Here is a 17,340-nt window from a genome sequence, read left to right on the forward strand (position 1 = left end):
CACGAGGGGGACACGTGGGGACATCGGAATGTGGGAGGGACAGGGGTGGCACCGATGGGGACAGGAGGGGACGGAGATGGGGACAACAGGAAATGGGCGGGGACAGGGGAGGGGACGTGAGCGACACAAACACAGGGACACGAGGATGACACGGGAATGTCGGGGCGGGGACAAGGGAGGGACAGGGGCGGGGACAGGAGCGACACAAACGCGGGGACACGAGGGGGACACGGGGGGATTTGGGGACACGGGGAAGGACATCGGAATGTGGGGACATGGGGAGGGACAGGGGGACACGGAGGGACATCGGAATTTGGGAGGGACAGGGGTGGCACCGATGGGGACAGGGAGGGGACAGGGGCTGGGACAGGAGCGACACAAACACGGGGACACGAGGGTGACACGGGAATGTCGGGGCGGGGACACGAGGGTGACACGGAGGGAGATCGGAATTTGGGGACACGGGGAGGGACAGGAGGACACGGAGGGACATCGGAATGTGGGGACACGGGGAGGGGACACGGGAATGTCGGGGCGGGGACAGGAGCGGGGACAGGAGCGACACAAACACAGGGACACGAGGGGGACACGGAGGGACATCGGAATTTGGGGACACAGGGAGGGGACGCGGGAATGTCGGGGCGGGGACAGAGGCGGGGACAGAGCTGGGGACAACAGGAAATGGGCGGGGACAAGGGGGTGGCACCGATGGGGACAGGGAGGGGACAGGGGCGGGGACAGGAACGAGACAAACACGGGGACACGAGGGGGACACGGGGAGGGACAGGAGGACACGGAGGGACATCGGAATGTGGGGACACGGAGGGACAGGGGTGGCACCGATGGGGACAGAGGGGAGGGGACAGGAGCGACACAAACACGGGGACACGAGGGGGACACGTGGGGACATCGGAATGTGGGAGGGACAGGGGTGGCACCGATGGGGACAGGAGGGGACGGAGCTGGGGACAACAGGAAATGGGCGGGGACAGGGGAGGGACAGGGGAGGGGACGGGAGCGACACAAACACGGGGACACGAGGGGGACACGAGGGGGACACGAAGGGATTTGGGGACACGGGGAGGGACACGGGAGCGACATCGGAATGTGGGGACACGGGGAGGGGACAGGGAAGGGACAGAGGCGGGGACGGGAGCGACACAAACGCAGGGACACGAGGGTGACACGTGGGGACATCGGAATGTGGGGACAGGGAGGGACAGGGGTGGCACCGATGGGGACAGGGGAGGGGACAGGAGCGAAACAAACACGGGGACATGAGGGGGACACGTGGGGACATCGGAATTTGGGAGGGACAGGGGAGGGGACAGAGCTGGGGACAACAGGAAATGGGCGGGGACAAGGGGGTGGCACCGATGGGGACAGGGGCGGGGACAGTAACGACACAAACACAGGGACACGAGGGGACACGGAGGGACACGGGGGGACATCGGAATGTGGGGACAGGGAGGGACAGGGGTGGCACCGAGGGGGACAGGGGAGGGGACAGGAGCGACACAAACACGGGGACATGAGGGGGACACGAGGGGGACACGAGGGGGACACGAGGGGGACACGGAGGGACACGAGGGGATTTGGGGACACGGGGAGGGACAGAGGGACACGGAGGGCGATCGGAATGTGGGGACAGGGAGGGACAGAGGGACAGGGAGCGACATCGGAATGTGGGAGGGACAGGGGTGGCACCCATGGGGACAGGGAGGGGACAGGGGAGGCGACGGGAGCGACACAAACACGGGGACACGAGGGGGACACGAGGGGATTTGGGGACACGGGGAGGGACAGAGGGACACGGGGGACATCGGAATGTGGGGACACAGGGAGGGGACATGGGAATGTCGGGGCGGGGACAGGGAGGGGACAGGGGCGAGGACAGGAGCGGCACAAACGCAGGGACACGAGGGGGACACGGAGGGATTTGGGGACACGGGGAGGGACATCGGAATGTGGGGACATGGGGAGGGACAGGGGGACACGGAAGGACATCGGAATTTGGGAGGGACAGGGGTGGCACCGATGGGGACAGGGAGGGGACAGGGGCGGGGACAGGAGCGACACAAACACGGGGACACGAGGGGGACACAGGAGGGATTTGGGGACACGGGGACGGACAGGGAGGGACATCGGAATGTGGGGACAGGGAGGGACAGGGGTGGCACCGATGGGGACAGGGGAGGGACAGGGGAGGGGACAGGAGCGACACAAACACGGGGACACGAGGGGGACACAGGAGGGACACGGGGGGATTTGGGGACACGGGGACGGACAGAGGGACACGGAGGGACATCGGAATGTGGGGACACGGGAATGTCGGGGCGGGGACAGGAGCGACACAAACGCGGGGACACGAGGGGGACACGTGGGGACATCGGAATGTGGGGACACGGGGAGGGACAGGGGTGGCACCGATGGGGACAGGGGGACAGGGGAGGGGACAGCGACAAAGGGGACACGAGGAAGGCCGCGGCCAGCGGGGCCAGGGGACATCGGGGACAGAGATGGGGACAGAGATGGGGACAGAAATGGGGACAGAAATGGGGACAGAAATGGGGACAACAGGAGAGAGGCGGGGACAGGGGAGGGGACACGAGGGTGACACGGAGGGAGATCGGAATTTGGGGACAGGGAGGGGACGCGGGGGTGGCGCCGGAATTTGGGGAATGGGGACAGGGAGGGACAGAGGGACAGGGAGGGACAGAGGGACAGGGAGGGACAGAGGGACACGGAAAACACGGACAGGGGAATTTGGGAGAATTTGGGAATTTTTTGGGGGGGGAATAATTTGGGGAATTTGAGGGCAGGAGGGGACAAAGGGACAGGAGGGGGCTGGGGAATTTTGGGGTAATTTTGGGAATAATTTTGGGGATAAATTTGAGGATAAATTTGGGAATAAATTGGGAATAAATTGGGAGTAAATATGGGAATAAATGGGGATAATTTTGGGGATAAATTTGGGAATAAATTTGGGAATAAATTAGGATAATACTGGGATAATTTGGGAATAAATTTGGAATAATTCTGGGATAAATTTGGAATAATTCTGGGATAATTTGGGAATAATTTGGGAATAATTTGAAAATTTGGGACAATTGGAGATAATTTTGGAGTTTGGGGATAATTTGGGGATAATTTGGGACAAATCGGAAAAAAATGTGGGAAAAATTTGGGATAATTTCGGGAAAAATTGAGATAATTCGGGAATTCAGGAAAATGTGGGATAATTTGGGGAAAATTTAGGAATTTGGGGACAAATTCCCCACCGGGGGTCCCCAAATGGGGAGGGGAGGAGGGGACCCCAAAAATGTCGCCAAAACCGTCCAGGAAGTGACGTCACCCCAATAGCGAGACCACGCCCACCTCGCTGAGGCGATGACCAATGAGGATCCTCGGCCACGCCCACAAGGGGCGGGGCCAGAGGGAAGATGGCGGCGCCCGTGAAGGACCGGGAGGCGCTGCAGAGGCTGAACTTCCTGTTCCAGGTGGGATTTGGGGGAAATTTTGGGGATTTTGGGGAATTTTGGAGGAAATTTTGGGGGTTCCCGAGGCTGGGAAGGGGCCTGTGCCCCAAAACCCCAAAAATTCCTCAAAAAACCCCAAACCCTCCTCGAAACTCCCCAAAAATCCCCGAATCCCCCCTAAACCCCCAAACCCCCTCAAAACTCCCCAAAAAATCCCCCAAAATCCCTCGAAATCTCCCCAAAACCATCAAAAACGCCCCAAAATGCCCCAAAACTCCCCGAAAATCTCTCCCAAAGCCCCGAATTCCCCGATTTTTCCCAAAATCCCCGTTTTTTACCCCAATTTCCCCCCCAGGCCGCCCATTGGTCTCTCCCGGTGTCCCCGGCCCTGTCGCGGTTCCCGCTGCAGCTGCCCCAGAACCGCCCCAAAAACCACCCAAAAACCCCCCAAAACCCACCCAAAAAGCATCAAAATCCACTCAAAATCTCCCTCAAAATCCCTAAAAATCACCAAAATCCCCCAAAATCCTCAAAAAATCCACCAAAAATCCCCAAAACCGCTCGAAAAATCCCCAAAACCCCCCTCAAAACCCCTCAAGAAAAACCCCCTGAAACCCATCAAAAATCCCTCAAAAAAGCCCCAAAATCCCTCAAAAACGCCCCAAAACTCCCCGAAAACGTCTCCCAAAGCCCCGAATTCCCCGATTTTTCCCCAAAATCCCCGTTTTTTACCCCCATTTCCCCCCCCCAGGCCGCCCATTGGTCGCTCCCGGTGTCGCCGGCCCTGTCGCGGTTCCTGCTGCAGCTGCCCCAGAACCGCCCCAAAAACCCCCAAAAACCACCCAAAATCTCCCTCAAATTTCCTATAAAAACACCAAAACTCCCTAAAATCTCTCAAAATCCTCAAAAAATCCACCAAAAATCCCCAAAACCGCTCGAAAAATCCCCAAAACCCCCCTCAAAACCCCTCAAAAATCCCCACAACCGCCCTCAAAACCCCTCAAGAAAAACCCTCAAAAATCCCTTAAAAATCCTTAAAAAACGCCCCCAAACGCCCCAAAACTCCCCGAAAACGTCTCCCAAAGCCCCGAATTCCCCGATTTTTCCCAAAATCCCCGTTTTTTACCCCAATTTCCCCCTCCCAGGCCGGCCATTGGTCTCTCCCGGTGTCGCCGGCCCTGTCGCGGTTCCCGCTGCAGCTGCCCCAAAAACCACCCAAAAAACCCCCCAAAACCCACCCGAAAACTACCAAAAAACACCCAAAATCTCCCTCAAAATCCCTAAGAATCACCAAAACTCCCTAAAACCCCACAAAATCCTCAAAAAATCCACCAAAAATCCCCGAAACCGCTCGAAAACTCCCCAAAACCCCCCTCAAAACCCCTCAAGAAAAACCCCCCGAAACCCATCAAAAATCCCTCAAAAATCCTTAAAAAACGCCCCAAAACGCCCCAAAACTCCCCCAAAACGTCTCCCAAAGCCCCGAATTCCCCGATTTTTCCCAAAATCCCCGTTTTTTACCCCAATTTCTCCCCCTCCCAGGCCGCCCATTGGTCTCTCCCGGTGTCGCCGGCCCTGTCGCGGTTCCCGCTGCAGCTGCCCCAGAACCGCCCCAAAAACCACCCAAAAACCCCCAAAAACCACCCAAAATCTCCCTCAAATTTCCTATAAAAACACCAAAACTTCCTAAAATCGCTCAAAATCCTCAAAAAATCCACCAAAAATCCCCAAAACCGCTCGAAAAATCCCCAAAACCCCCCTCAAAACCCCTCAAAAATCCCCAAAACCGCCCTCAAAACCCCTCAAGAAAAACCCTCAAAAATCCCTCAAAAATCCTTAAAAAACGCCCCAAAACGCCCCAAAATCCCCCAAAACGTCTCCCAAAGCCCCGAATTCCCCGATTTTTCCCAAAATCCCCGTTTTTTACCCCAATTTCCCCCCCTCCCAGGCCGCCCATTGGTCTCTCCCGGTGGCCCCGGCCCTGTCGCGGTTCCCGCTGCAGCTGCCCCAGAACCGCCCCAAAAACCCACCCAAAAACCCCCAAAACCACCCAAATACCACCCAAAATCTCCCTCAAATTTCCTATAAAAACACCAAAACTCCCTAAAATCCCTCAAAATCCTCAAAAAATCCACCAAAAATCCCCAAAACCGCTCGAAAAATGCCCAAAACCCCCCTCAAAACCCCTCAAGAAAAACCCCCCGAAACCCATCAAAAATCCCTCAAAAAAGCCCCAAAATCCCTCAAAAACGCCCCAAAACTCCCCGAAAACGTCTCCCAAAGCCCCGAATTTCCCGATTTTTCCCAAAATCCCCGTTTTTTACCCCAATTTCCCCCCCTCCCAGGCCGCCCATTGGTCGCTCCCGGTGTCGCCGGCCCTGTCGCGGTTCCTGCTCCGCACCCAGCGGGCGGCGGCGCAGCGCCTCGTGCTCCGCATGTGAGGATTTGGGGCAAATTCCGCCGATTTTGGGCAAATTCGGGGTTTTTGGGGCTTTTGGGGGGTTTGGGAGGGGTTGGGGGGAAAAATTTGAGGGGTTTTGGGGGGGGTTTGAGGGGGGGTTTGGGGATTTTTGGGGGATTTTTGAGAGGTTTCGTGGTGGGGTTTGAGGGGGTTTTGGGTGATTTTGTGTGGAATTTGGGTTATTTTGGGTTATTTTGTGTCGATTTTGGGTTATTTTGGGTTGTTTTGTGTTGATTTCGGGTTATTTTGGGATATATTGTGTTGAATTTTGGTTATTTTGGGTTATTTTGGGTTGATTTTGGGTTATTTTGGGTAATTTTGGGTTGATTTTGGGTTATTTTGGGTTGTGTTGATTTTGGGTTAATTTGACTTATTTTGTGTTTATTTTGGGTTATTTTTTCTTGATTTTGGGTTATTTTGGGTCATTTTGTGTTGATTTTTGGTTACTTTGGGTAATTTTGGGTTATTTTGTGTTGATTTTGGGTTGATTTTATGTTTATTTTGGGTCGTTTTGGGTCATTTTTGGTCCATTTTCAGGGCCCTTCGGCCTGGGTTATTTTGTCTTGATTTCGTGTTGATTTTGGGTCATTTTGTATTGATTTTGGGTCATTTTTGGTCCTTTTTGGTTCATTTTCAAGGCCCCCTCCATCAACCACCACCTCTGGGTTATTTTGTGTTGATTTCGTGTTGATTTTGGGTCATTTTGGGTCATTTTTGGCCATTTTTGGTCCTTTTTGGTCATTTTTCAGGGCCCCCTCCATCAAGCACCACCTCTGGGTTATTTTGGGTTATTTTTTGTAATTTTGTGTAATTTTGGGTCATTTTTGGTTCATTTCCAGGGCTCCCTCAGTCTGAGTTATTTCATGTTAATTTTGTGTTGATTTTGGCTCATTTTGGGTCATTTTTGGCCATTTTTGGTTCATTTTTCAAGGCCCCCTCAGTCAAGCACCACCTCTGGGTTATTTTGTGTTGATTTTGTGTTGATTTTGGGTCATTTTGTGTGGATTTTTGATACTTTGTGTTATTTCAGGTTATTTTGTGTTGATTTTGGCTCATTTTGGGTCATTTTTTGCCATTTTTGGTCATTTTTCAGGGCCCCCTCCATCAAGCACCACCTCTGGGTTATTTTGTGTTGATTTTTGGTTATTTTGGGTCATTTTGGGTCATTTTTGGTTCATTTCCAGGGCCCCCTCAGTCTGGGTTATTTTGTCTTGATTTCGTGTTGATTTTGGGTCATTTTGTGTTGATTTTGGGTCATTTTTGGCCATTTTTGGTTCATTTTTCAGGGCCCCCTCCATCAAGCACCACCTCTGGGTTATTTTGTGTTGATTTTGTGTTGATTTTGGGTCATTTTGGGTTATTTTGTGTGGATTTTTGATACTTTGTGTTATTTCAGGTTATTTTGTGTTGATTTCGTGTCATTTTGGGTCATTTTTGGCCATTTTTGGTTCATTTCCAGGGCCCCCTCAGTCAAGCGCCGCCTCTGGGTTATTTTGTGTTGATTTTTTATTATTTTGGGTCATTTTGGGTTAATTTTGGCCATTTTTGGTTCATTTTTCAGGGCCCCCTCCATCAAGCACCACCTCTGGGTTGTTTTGTGTTGATTTTGGGTCATTTTGGGTCATTTTTGGCCATTTTTGGTCATTTTTCAGGGCCCCCTCCATCAAGCACCACCTCTGGGTTATTTTGTGTTGATTTTGTGTTGATTTTGGGCCATTTTGGGTTATTTTGTGTGGATTTTTTGATACTTTGGGTTATTTCAGGTTATTTTGTGTTGATTTTGTGTTGATTTTGGCTCATTTTGGGTCATTTTTGGCCATTTTTGGTCATTTTTCAGGGCCCCCTCCATCAAGCGCCGCCTCTGCCGCCGCTGCTGCTCCCTGCAGGCGCCGGGGGACGGGAGCCGGGTCCGGCTCCGAGGTGAAATTTGGGGCAAATTTGGGCCATTTTGGGCATTTCCGAGCAATTTGGGATTTTTAGGGATTTTTCTGGCAGATTTTGGGAGGAATTTTGGGGATTTTTGGGGGAATTTTTTGGGATTTTTGAGCTGTTATTGGGGGAATTTGGGGGAGTGGATTTAGGGATTTTTGGGGGAAATTTGGGGAATTTTTGGGGGAATTTTTTTGGGATTTTTGGGGGAATTTTTTGGGATTTTGGGGCTGTTATTGGGGGAATTTGGGGGAGTGGATTTGGGGATTTTTGGGGGATTTTTGGGGGGAATTTTGGGGATTTTGGGGGGAATTTTTGGACAGTTATTGGGGGAATTTGGGGGATTGGATTTGGGGATTTTGGGGGAATATTTGGGGATTTTTGGGGCAATTTTTGGGGGATTTTTGGGGGGATTTTGGGGATTTTTGGACAGTTATTGGGGGAATTTGGGGGAGTGGATTTGGGGATTTTTGGGGGATTTTTGGGGGAAATTTGGGGAATTTTTGGGGGAATTTTTTTGGGATTTTTGGGGGAATTTTGGGGATTTTTGGGGGAATTTTTTGGGATTTTTGGGCAGTTATTGGGGGGATTTGGGGGAGTGGATTTGGGGATTTTTGGGGGAATATTTGGGGATTTTTGGGGGGAATTTTGGGGATTTTTGGGCTGTTCTTGGGGGAATTTGAGAGAGTGGATTTGGGGATTTTTGGGGGAATTCTGGGGGGATTTTTGGGGAAATTTTTTTTGGATTTTTGGGGAAATTTTTGGGGATTTTTGGGCTGTTATTGGGGGAATTTAGGGAGAGTGGATTTGGGGATTTTTGGGGGAATTTTTGGGGATTTTTGGGGGATTTTTTGGGGAATTTTTTGGGATTTTTGGGCTGTTATTGGGGAAATTTGTGGAGGAATTTTTGGGCGTGATTTTGGGGGGATTTGGGATATTTTGAGAGGGATTTTGGGGGATTTTTTGGGGGGAATTTGAGGGGATTTTGAGGAAATTTGAGATTATTTTGGGGGGGGATTTTGAGGAGTTTTGGGGGGATTTGGGGGAATTTTGGGGCTTTTTGGGGGGATTTTGGGGACTTTTTTGGGGGGGATTTTTGAGGGGGATTTTGGGGATTTTTGAGGGGAATTTTGGGGAATTTTTGGGTGATTTTTTATTATTTTTGAGGGGATTTCAGGGTGGATTTTGGGGAATTTTGGGGGTTTTTTTTTGGGACATTATTGAACCATTTGGGGCGTGTCCATCGCTGACCACGCCCCCTGCCCCGCCCCCAGGGCGTGGCCAGCCCCGCCTCCTCCAGCGCTGCCTCAGCTGCGGCCTCAGGAGGCGCCTCCTGTGCCCCCCTGAGCCACGCCCACCCCGGCCACGCCCACCCCGGCCACGCCCACTCGGCCAGGACACGCCCACAGGTCCGTGGGGGCGGGGCGTGGATGGGGAAGGGGCGGGGCCAAGTGTAAACTATGGGGATGTGGGCGTGGTTTGATGGAGGGTGAGGGAAGGGCCAAATATGGTAAAAGTGGGTGTGGTCACGTCCTTATGAGGGGATGTGGGCGTGGCTAAACCAAATAAGGGAATGTGGGTGGGACTAGACCAAATAAGGGGATGTGGGCGGGGTAAACCCAAATAAGGGAATGTGGGCGGGGCTAAACCCAAATAAGGGAATGTGGGCGGGACTAAACACAAATAAAGAAAGTGTGGGTGGGGCTAAATACAAATAATGGAATGTGGGTGGGGCAAATTCCAAATAAGGGAACAGGGGTGGGGCTAAACCCAAATAAGGCATTGGGGGTGGGGCTAAACCAAATAAGGGAATGTGGGTGGGGCTAAATACAAATAAGGAATTGTGGGCAGGGTAAAACCAACTAAGGGAATGTGGGCGGGGCTAAACTCGAATAAGGCAATGTGGGCGGGGCTAAAACCAAATGTGGAATTGTGGGTGGGGCTAAATCCAAATAAGGCATTGTGGGCGGGGCAAAACAAATAAGGAAGTGTGGGTGGGGCTAAACCAATTAACACAATGTGGGCGTGGCTACTTTGAATGACATGAAATCCATATAAGGAAAAGGGCGTGGCCTAACGATGACTTTACTCCCCAGGCCCCGCCCCCGCGCTCTGATTGGCCGCCGCCGCGCCCGCCCCAGCCAATCAGCTCTGCAGAAATAAACCCTTTATTCCATACTTGGCCGTATGCAAATCCGCGCGCTCCCATTGGCCGCTCCCCCGCGAAGGGGGCGTGGCTCAGCACTCGTCCTCCCCCAGCAGCGCGAAGGGGTTGGGGGCGGGGCTGGGAGGGGGCGTGGCCTGCTCGGACTCCTCCCCCTCCTCGTCCTCGGAGCTGGAGGCGGGGCCGGGCGGGGGATGGGCGCTGGCCCCGCCCCCTGTCATGGCCGCCATGGCCGCGGTGTCGGGGTGGAGCTCCCAGTGCTCTGGGGGAGGGGCAGGGGGCGGGGTCAGAGGGGGCGGGGCCAAAAGGGGGCGGGGCCAGCCCAGGGGAGGGACCCAAACCCCCCCAAAAAAAACGGAGCCAAAATTCCCCAAATTCACCCCAAAATCCCAAAATTTGGGGCCCAAATCCCCAATTTCGGGTCCTAAATCCCAAAATTTGGGGTTTTTTGGGTGCACTCTGCACAAAGTGCCCCAAACCTCCCAATTTTGGGGCGTTTTGGGTGCCAAAAGTGCCCCAAATTCCCCCCAAATCACCCCCAAATCCGCCCAAAATTCCCCTGGTTTTGGGTCCTAAAATCCCCAATTTTGGACATTTCTGGGTCCTAAATCCCCGATTTTGGACATTTTTAGGTCCCAAATCCCCAATTTTGGACATTTTTAGGTCCCAAATCCCCAATTTTGGACATTTTTTGGTCCCAAATCCTCAATTTTGGATATTTTTAGGTCTAAAATCCCCAATTTTGGATATTTTTAGGTCTAAAATCCCAGATTTTGGGGTTTATTGGGTCCCAAATCCCCCCAGAACTGCCCCAAAACTGCCCCAAAATTCCCCCAATTCTCCCCCAAAACTGCCCCAAATGCCCCCAGAACTGCCCCAAATCCCCAATTTTTGATTTTTTTTAATTTTTTTTTATTTCTTTTGGATTTTTTTGGATATTTTTTGGATTTTTTTGGATTTTTTTGGGTATTTTTGGTACCTTTTTCCAATGAATACCCCGGGGGTCTCAAGCAGAGCCGGATCCTGCCCTCGGCCGCCATCCTCAGGAGCCCCAAATCCACCCAGAACTGCCCCAAATCCCCGATTTTTGATTTTTTTTGGATTTTTTTGGATTTTTTTGGACATTTTTGGATACTTTTTGGATATTTTTTGATTTTTTAGGATATTTTTGGTACCTTTTTGCAGTGAATACCCCGGGGGTCTCAGGCAGAGCCTGATCCTGCCCTCGGCCGCCATCCTCAGGAGCCCCAAAACTGCCCCAAATCCCCCCAGAACTGCCCCAAAACTGCCCCAAATCCCCGATTTTGGATATTTTTTGGTCCCAAATCCCTGATTTTGGATATTTTTGGATTTTTTAGGATATTTTTGGTACGTTTTTGCAGAGAATACCCCGGGGGTCTCAAGCACAGCCTGATCCTGCCCTCGGCCGCCATCCTCAGGAGCCCCAATTCCCCCCAGAACTGCCCCAAATCCCCGATTTTGGATAGTTTTTGGATTTTTTTGGATATTTTTGGATATTTTTGGTACCTTTTTGCAGTGAGTACCCCGGGGGTCTCAAGCACAGCCGGATCCTGCCCTCGGCCGCCATCCTCAGGAGCCCATTGGCCGCCCTGGCCACGTCGTTCCGAGCCGCCCGCGCTGTTTTGTAGCCTCTCTGCTCTGCCCAGGCTGGGGGGGAAAAAAAGCACACAAAAATGGTCAGAAATGGCAGGGGAAATACCCCAAAAATCAACTTAAAGTAGTGGGGGAAATAGCCCAAAAATCACCTTAAAATAATGGAGGAAATAGCCCAAAAATCACCTTAAAATAACAAAGGAAATACCCCAAAAATCACCCTAAAATAGCAGAGGAAACACCTCAAAAATAACCCCAAAAACTGTCAGAAAATGGGAGGGGAAACAGCCCAAAAATCACCTTAAAATAGCGGAGGAAATAGCCCAAAAATACCCCAAAAATACCCCCAAAATACCCCAAAAACTGTCACAAAATGGGAGGAGAAACACCCCAAAAATGGTGATAAAATAGCAGAGGAAATACCCCAAAAATCACCTTAAAATAGCAAAGGAAACACCCCAAAAATCACCTTAAAATAACAAAGGAAATACCCCAAAAATACCCCAAAAATGTCACAAAATGAGAGGGGAAACAGCCCAAAAATCACCCTAAAATAGCAAAGGAAATATGCCAAAAATCACCTTAAAATAATAAAGGAAATACCCCAAAAATACCCCAAAACTGTCACGAAATGGCAAGCGAAACACCCCAAAATGGTGATAAAATAACAGAGGAAACACCCCAAAAATCACCCTAAAAAGCCAAAGAAAATACCCCAAAAATCATCTTAAAATAGCACAGGAAATACCCCAAAAATCATCTTAAAATAACAAAGGAAATACCCCAAAAATACCCCAAAAACTGTCACAAAATGGCAGAAGAAATATACCAAAAATCACCCCAAAAATGTCATAAAATTACAGGAGAAATATCCCAAAAATCCCCCCAAAAAAACCCCAAAAATAGCAGGGGAAAATATCCTAAAAATCACCCCCAAAACGCCACAAAATTACAGAAGAAAGATCCCAAAAATACCCCAAAAATACCAGGAGAAATATCCTAAAAATCACCCCCAAAATGTCCCAAAATTACAGGAGAAAGATCCTAAAAATCCCCCCAAAAAACCCCAAAAATAGCAAGGGAAATATCCCAAAAACACCCCAAAAAACCCCCAAAAATAGCAATGGAAATATCCCAAAAAAACCCCAAAAATAGCAATGGAAATATCCTAAAAACCACCCCAAAAAATGTCCCAAAACAGCAGCGAAAACCTCACAAAAATCACCCAAAACCACCCAAATCCCTCCCCTCTGAAATGCCCGGAAAAGCCCCAAAAATTGCCCCAAATTGCATCAAAATCCCCCAAAATATTCCGGGGTCCTGGAAGGTTCCAGAAAGTCCTGGAAGGTTCCAGAAGGTTCCTCAAACTCCAAAACGTTCTGGGGTTCTGGAAGGTTCCAGAAGGTCCTGGAAGGTTCCTCAAAGCCCAGAACATTCCAAGGTCCTAGAAAGTTCCAGAAGGTTCCAGAAAGTTCTGGAAGGTCCTGGAAGGTCCCACAAACCCCAGAACATTCTGGGGTCCTGGAAGGTTCAAGAAGGTTCTGGAAGGTTCCAAAAGGTTCCTCAAACCCCAGAACATTCCGGGGTTCTGGAAGGTTCCAGAAGGTCCCGGAAGGTTCCAGAAAGTTCCTCAAACCCCAGAAAATTCTGGGGTTCCAGAAGGTTCTGGAAGGTCCCTCAAACCCCAGAACATTCCAAGGTCCTGGAAGGTTCTGGAAGGTTCCAGAGGGTTCCTCAAACCCCGGAACATTCTGGGGTTCTGGAAGGTTCTAGAAGGTCCAGGAAGGTTCTGGAAAGTCCCAGAAGGTCCTGGAAGGTTCCTCAAACCCCAGAACATTCCAAGGTCCTGGAAAGTTCCAGAAGGTTCCAGAGGGTCCCTCAAACCCCAGAACATTCCAGGGTTCTGGAAGGTTCCAAAAGGTCCTGGAAGGTTCCAGAAGGTTCCTCAAACCCCAGAATGTTCCGAGATCCTGGAAGGTTCCAGAAGGTCCCGGAAGGTTCCAGAAAGACCCTCAAACCCCAGAAAATTCCGGGGTTCCAGAAGGTCCTGGAAGGTCCCTCAAACCCCAGAACATTCCAGGGTTCCAGAAGGTCCTGGAAGGTTCCTCAAACCCCAGAACATTCTGGTGTCCTGGAAGGTTCCGGAAGGTTCCAGAAGGTCCCTCAAACCCCAGAACATTCCAGGGTTCCAGAAGGTCCCAGCAAGTCCTGGAAGGTTCCTCAAACCCCAGAACATTCTGGGCATCTGGAAGGTTCTGGAAGGTCCCTCAAACCCCAGAACATTCCAAGGTCCTGGAAAGTTCCAGAAGGTCCTGGAAGGTCCCAGAAGGTCCCTCAAACCCCGGAACATTCCAGGGTTCCAGAAGGTCCCAGAAAGTCCTGGAAGGTTCCTCAAACCCCAGAACTTTCTGGGGTTCTGGAAGGTTCCAGAAGGTTCCGGAAGTTCCAGAAAGTCCCTCAAACCCCAGAACATTCCGAGGTCCTGGAAGGTTCCAGAAGGTCCTGGAAGGTTCCTCAAACCCCAGAACATTCTGGGGTTCTGGAAGGTCCCAGAAGATCCCTCAAACCCAAGAACATTCCGAGGGCCTAGAAAGTTCCAGAAGGTCCTGGAAGGTTCCTCAAACCCCAGAACATTCCAAGGTCCTGGAAAGTTCCAGAAGGTTCCAGAAAGTCCTGGAAGGTTCCTCAAACCCCAGAACATTCCTGGATTCTGGAAGGTTCCAGAAGGTTCCAGAAAAGGTCCCAGAAGGTCCCAGAATGTCCCTCAAACCCCAGAAAATTCCGGGGTTCTGGAAGGTCCTGGAAGGTTCCTCAAACCCCAGAACATTCCAAGGTCCTGGAAAGTTCCAGAAGGTCCCTCAAACCCCAGAACATTCCTGGATTCTGGAAGGTCCCAGAAGGTTCCAGAAAGTCCTGGAAGGTCCCAGAAGGTTCCTCAAACCCCAGAACATTCCAGGGTTCCGGAAGGTTCCAGAAAGTCCTGGAAGGTTCTGGAGGGTTCCAGAAGGTCCCAGAAGGTCCCGGAAGGTCCCGGAAGGTTCCAGAACATTCCCCACCTTCGCAGAGCTCCCAGGCCGTCCAGCCGGGGCCGTTTGGGGGGCGCAGCTGCAGCAGCGGGGGCAGGGCCAGGCGGGACCCCAAAAACCCCACGGCAGAATAGGGGTCCTGGAGCTGGGCTATGGGGTACACCCCTGCCAGGACCTGTGAAAGGAAATAATGGGGTGAAATAATGGGGTACACCCCTGCCAGGACCTGTAATACAAAATGGGGTAAAACAATGGGGTACAGCCCTGCCAGGACCTGGGAAACCCCAAAAACCCCAAAATCCATCAAAAACCCCATGGTGGAATAGGGGTGCTGGAGCTGGGCTATGGGGTACACCCCTGCCAGGACCTAAAACAGGAGAGAGACAATGGGGTACAGCCCTGCCAGGACCTGTGAGAGAAAATGGGGTAAAATAATGGGGTACAGCCCTGGGAAACCCCAAAAGCCCCAAAAATCCCCCAAAAACCCCATGGCGGAATAGGGGTCCTGGAGCTGGGCTATGGGGTACAGCCCTGCCAGGACCTACAACAGGAGAGAGACAATGGGGTACAGCCCTGCCAGGACCTGGGGGTGCTGGGGGTCCCACCTGGCGGGGTCAGGATGGGTTTGGGGTCACACACCTGAGGGGGTTCAGGTCACACCTGGCGGGGTTCAGGTCACACCTGGCAGGGTTGGGGTCACACCTGGCGGGGTTTGGGTCTCATGGGGTGGGGTTGGGGTCACACCTGAGGGAGTTCAGGTCACACCTGAGGGGGTTCAGGTCTCACCTGCAGCTCAGGTGGGGCCCTGGAGGGGAACACGAGGCCGGGGCGGGGTTGGGGTCACACCTGGCAGGGTTGGGGTCACACCTGACCAGGTTGGGGTCACACCTGACCAGGTTGGGGTCACACCTGAGGGGGTTCAGGTCACACCTGGCAGGGTCAGGGTGGGTTTGGGGTCACACCTGACCAGGTTGGGGTCACACCTGAGGGGGTTCAGGTCTCACCTGCAGCTCAGGTGGGGCCCTGGAGAGGAACATGAGGCCAGGGCGGGGTTTGGGTCACACCTGGCAGGGTTGGGGTCACACCTGAGAGGGTTCAGGTCACACCTGGCAGGGTCAGGATGGGTTTGGGGTCACACCTGGCAGGTTTGGGGTCACACCCGAGGGGGTTCAGGTCTCACCTGAGGGGGTTCAGGTCTCACCTGCAGCTCAGGTGGGGCCCGGGAGGGGAAGACGAGGCTGGGGCAGGGTTGGGGTCACACCTGGAGGGGTTTGGGTCACACCTGGCAGGGTCAGGGTGGGTTTGGGTCACACCTGAGGGGGTTCAGGTCTCACCTGCAGCTCAGGTGGGGCCCGGGAGGGGAAGACGAGGCCAGGACAGGGTTTGGGTCACACCTGGTGGGGTTGGGGTCACACCTGAGGGGGTTCAGGTCACACCTGAGAGGGTTCAGGTCACACCTGGCAGGGTCAGGATGGGTTTGGGTCACACCTGACCAGGTTGGGGTCACACCCGAGGGGGTTCAGGTCTCACCTGCAGCTCAGGTGGGGCCCGGGAGGGGAAGACGAGGCTGGGGCAGGGTTGGGGTCACACCTGGCAGGGTTGGGGTCACACCTGAGGGGGTTCAGGTCACACCTGGCGGGGTTGGGGTCACACCTGGAGGGGTTTGGGTCACACCTGAGGAGGTTCAGGTCTCACCTGGTGGGGTTGGGGTCACACCTGGCAGGGTCAGGGTGGGTTTGGGTCACACCTCGAAGGGTTTGGGTCACACCTGAGGGGGTTCAGGTCTGACCTGGCAGGGTCAGGATGGGTTTGGGTCACACCTGGAGGAGTTTGGGTCACACCTGGCAGGGTCAGGATGGGTTTTAGGCTCTCACCTGCAGCTCAGGTGGGGCCCGGGAGGGGAACACGAGGCCGGGGCGGGGTTTGGGTCACACCTGGCAGGGTTTGGGTCACACCTGAGGGGGTTCAGATCACACCTGAGGGGGTTCAGATCACACCTGAGGGGGTTTGGGTCACACCTGGAGGGGTTTGGGTCACACCCGAGGGGGTTCAGGTCTCACCTGATGGGGTTGGGGTCACACCTGGCAGGGTCAGGATGGGGTTGGGGTCACACCTGGCAGGGTTGGGGTCACACCTGAGGGGGTTCAGGTCACACCTGGTGGGGTTTGGGTCACACCTCGCAGGGTCAGGGTGGGTTTGGGTCACACCTGAGGGGGTTCAGGTCTCACCTGGCAGGGTCAGGATGGGTTTGGGGTCACACCTGACCAGGTTGGGGTCACACCTGAGGGGGTTCAGGTCACACCCGAGGGGGTTCAGGTCTCACCTGCAGCTCAGGTGGGGCCCGGGAGGGGAAGACGAGGCCGGGGCAGTCGCAGAGCCGCACCTGGGCCGTCAGGAAATGGGTCTGGAAGTAGCGGGTGCGGCCGGGGGCCCGGGACACGCCCACGGCGCTGCGGCCCAGCACCGCGTTCAGCACCGAGGATTTGCCTGCGTTGGGCAGCCCTGGGCGGGGCCAGAGCGAGCGCCGTGAGCCACGCCCACACGGGCCACGCCCACGGGGAGATACAGCCCCATAAACCACGCCCACAGTGAGATACAGCTGCATAAATCACACCCACAGGGAGATACAGCCCCATAAACCACACCTACATAAACCACACCCACAGG

At 53.1% G+C, this 17,340-nt stretch overlaps 2 protein-coding genes across 4 annotated transcripts in view; one reads left to right on the forward strand and one right to left on the reverse strand.

Moving 5' to 3' along the window:
- Window positions 1-17,340, reverse strand: part of GNL1 (G protein nucleolar 1 (putative)) — a 30,367-nt gene that overhangs the window by 5,206 nt on the left and 7,821 nt on the right. The window contains exons 9-12 of one of the 2 annotated variants that reach the window (XM_077191014.1): window positions 16,997-17,175; window positions 14,704-14,848; window positions 11,561-11,701; window positions 10,049-10,295 (exon numbers count right to left, since the gene is read on the reverse strand). In XM_077191014.1, coding sequence (XP_077047129.1) covers window positions 10,108-10,295; window positions 11,561-11,701; window positions 14,704-14,848; window positions 16,997-17,175 — 653 coding nt within the window. In that variant the 3' untranslated portion in view covers window positions 10,049-10,107. The remainder of the gene's footprint in view (window positions 1-10,048; window positions 10,296-11,560; window positions 11,702-14,703; window positions 14,849-16,996; window positions 17,176-17,340) is intronic. The other variant, XM_077191013.1, reaches the window with a different exon arrangement.
- On the forward strand, window positions 2,899-10,047 carry RPP21 (ribonuclease P subunit p21). 2 transcript variants are annotated; one of them, XM_077191030.1, is made up of 5 exons: window positions 2,912-3,500; window positions 5,825-5,916; window positions 7,778-7,860; window positions 9,144-9,278; window positions 9,966-10,047. In XM_077191030.1, exons 1-5 carry the CDS (start codon window positions 3,444-3,446, stop codon window positions 9,983-9,985), a joined length of 387 nt encoding a protein of 128 aa, XP_077047145.1. In that variant the 5' UTR covers window positions 2,912-3,443; the 3' UTR covers window positions 9,986-10,047. The 2 variants fall into 2 exon arrangements, with proteins under 2 accessions (XP_077047146.1, XP_077047145.1); XM_077191031.1 differs by lacking the exon at window positions 9,144-9,278 and having other exon boundaries at window positions 2,899-3,500.

This window comes from Agelaius phoeniceus, chromosome 27 (genome assembly GCF_051311805.1).
Source record: "Agelaius phoeniceus isolate bAgePho1 chromosome 27, bAgePho1.hap1, whole genome shotgun sequence".
NCBI classification, from domain to species: Eukaryota; Metazoa; Chordata; class Aves; order Passeriformes; family Icteridae; genus Agelaius; species Agelaius phoeniceus.

Bases quoted from the DNA above. Each gene is read 5' to 3' on its own strand.
- RPP21 (XM_077191030.1), top strand. From the start codon at position 3,444: ATGGCGGCGCCCGTGAAGGACCGGGAGGCGCTGCAGAGGCTGAACTTC. The intron at 5,917-7,777 runs GTGAGGATTTGG...GTCATTTTTCAG, and splicing joins CAGCGCCTCGTGCTCCGCAT to GGCCCCCTCCATCAAGCGCC. The intron at 7,861-9,143 runs GTGAAATTTGGG...CCCCGCCCCCAG, and splicing joins GAGCCGGGTCCGGCTCCGAG to GGCGTGGCCAGCCCCGCCTC.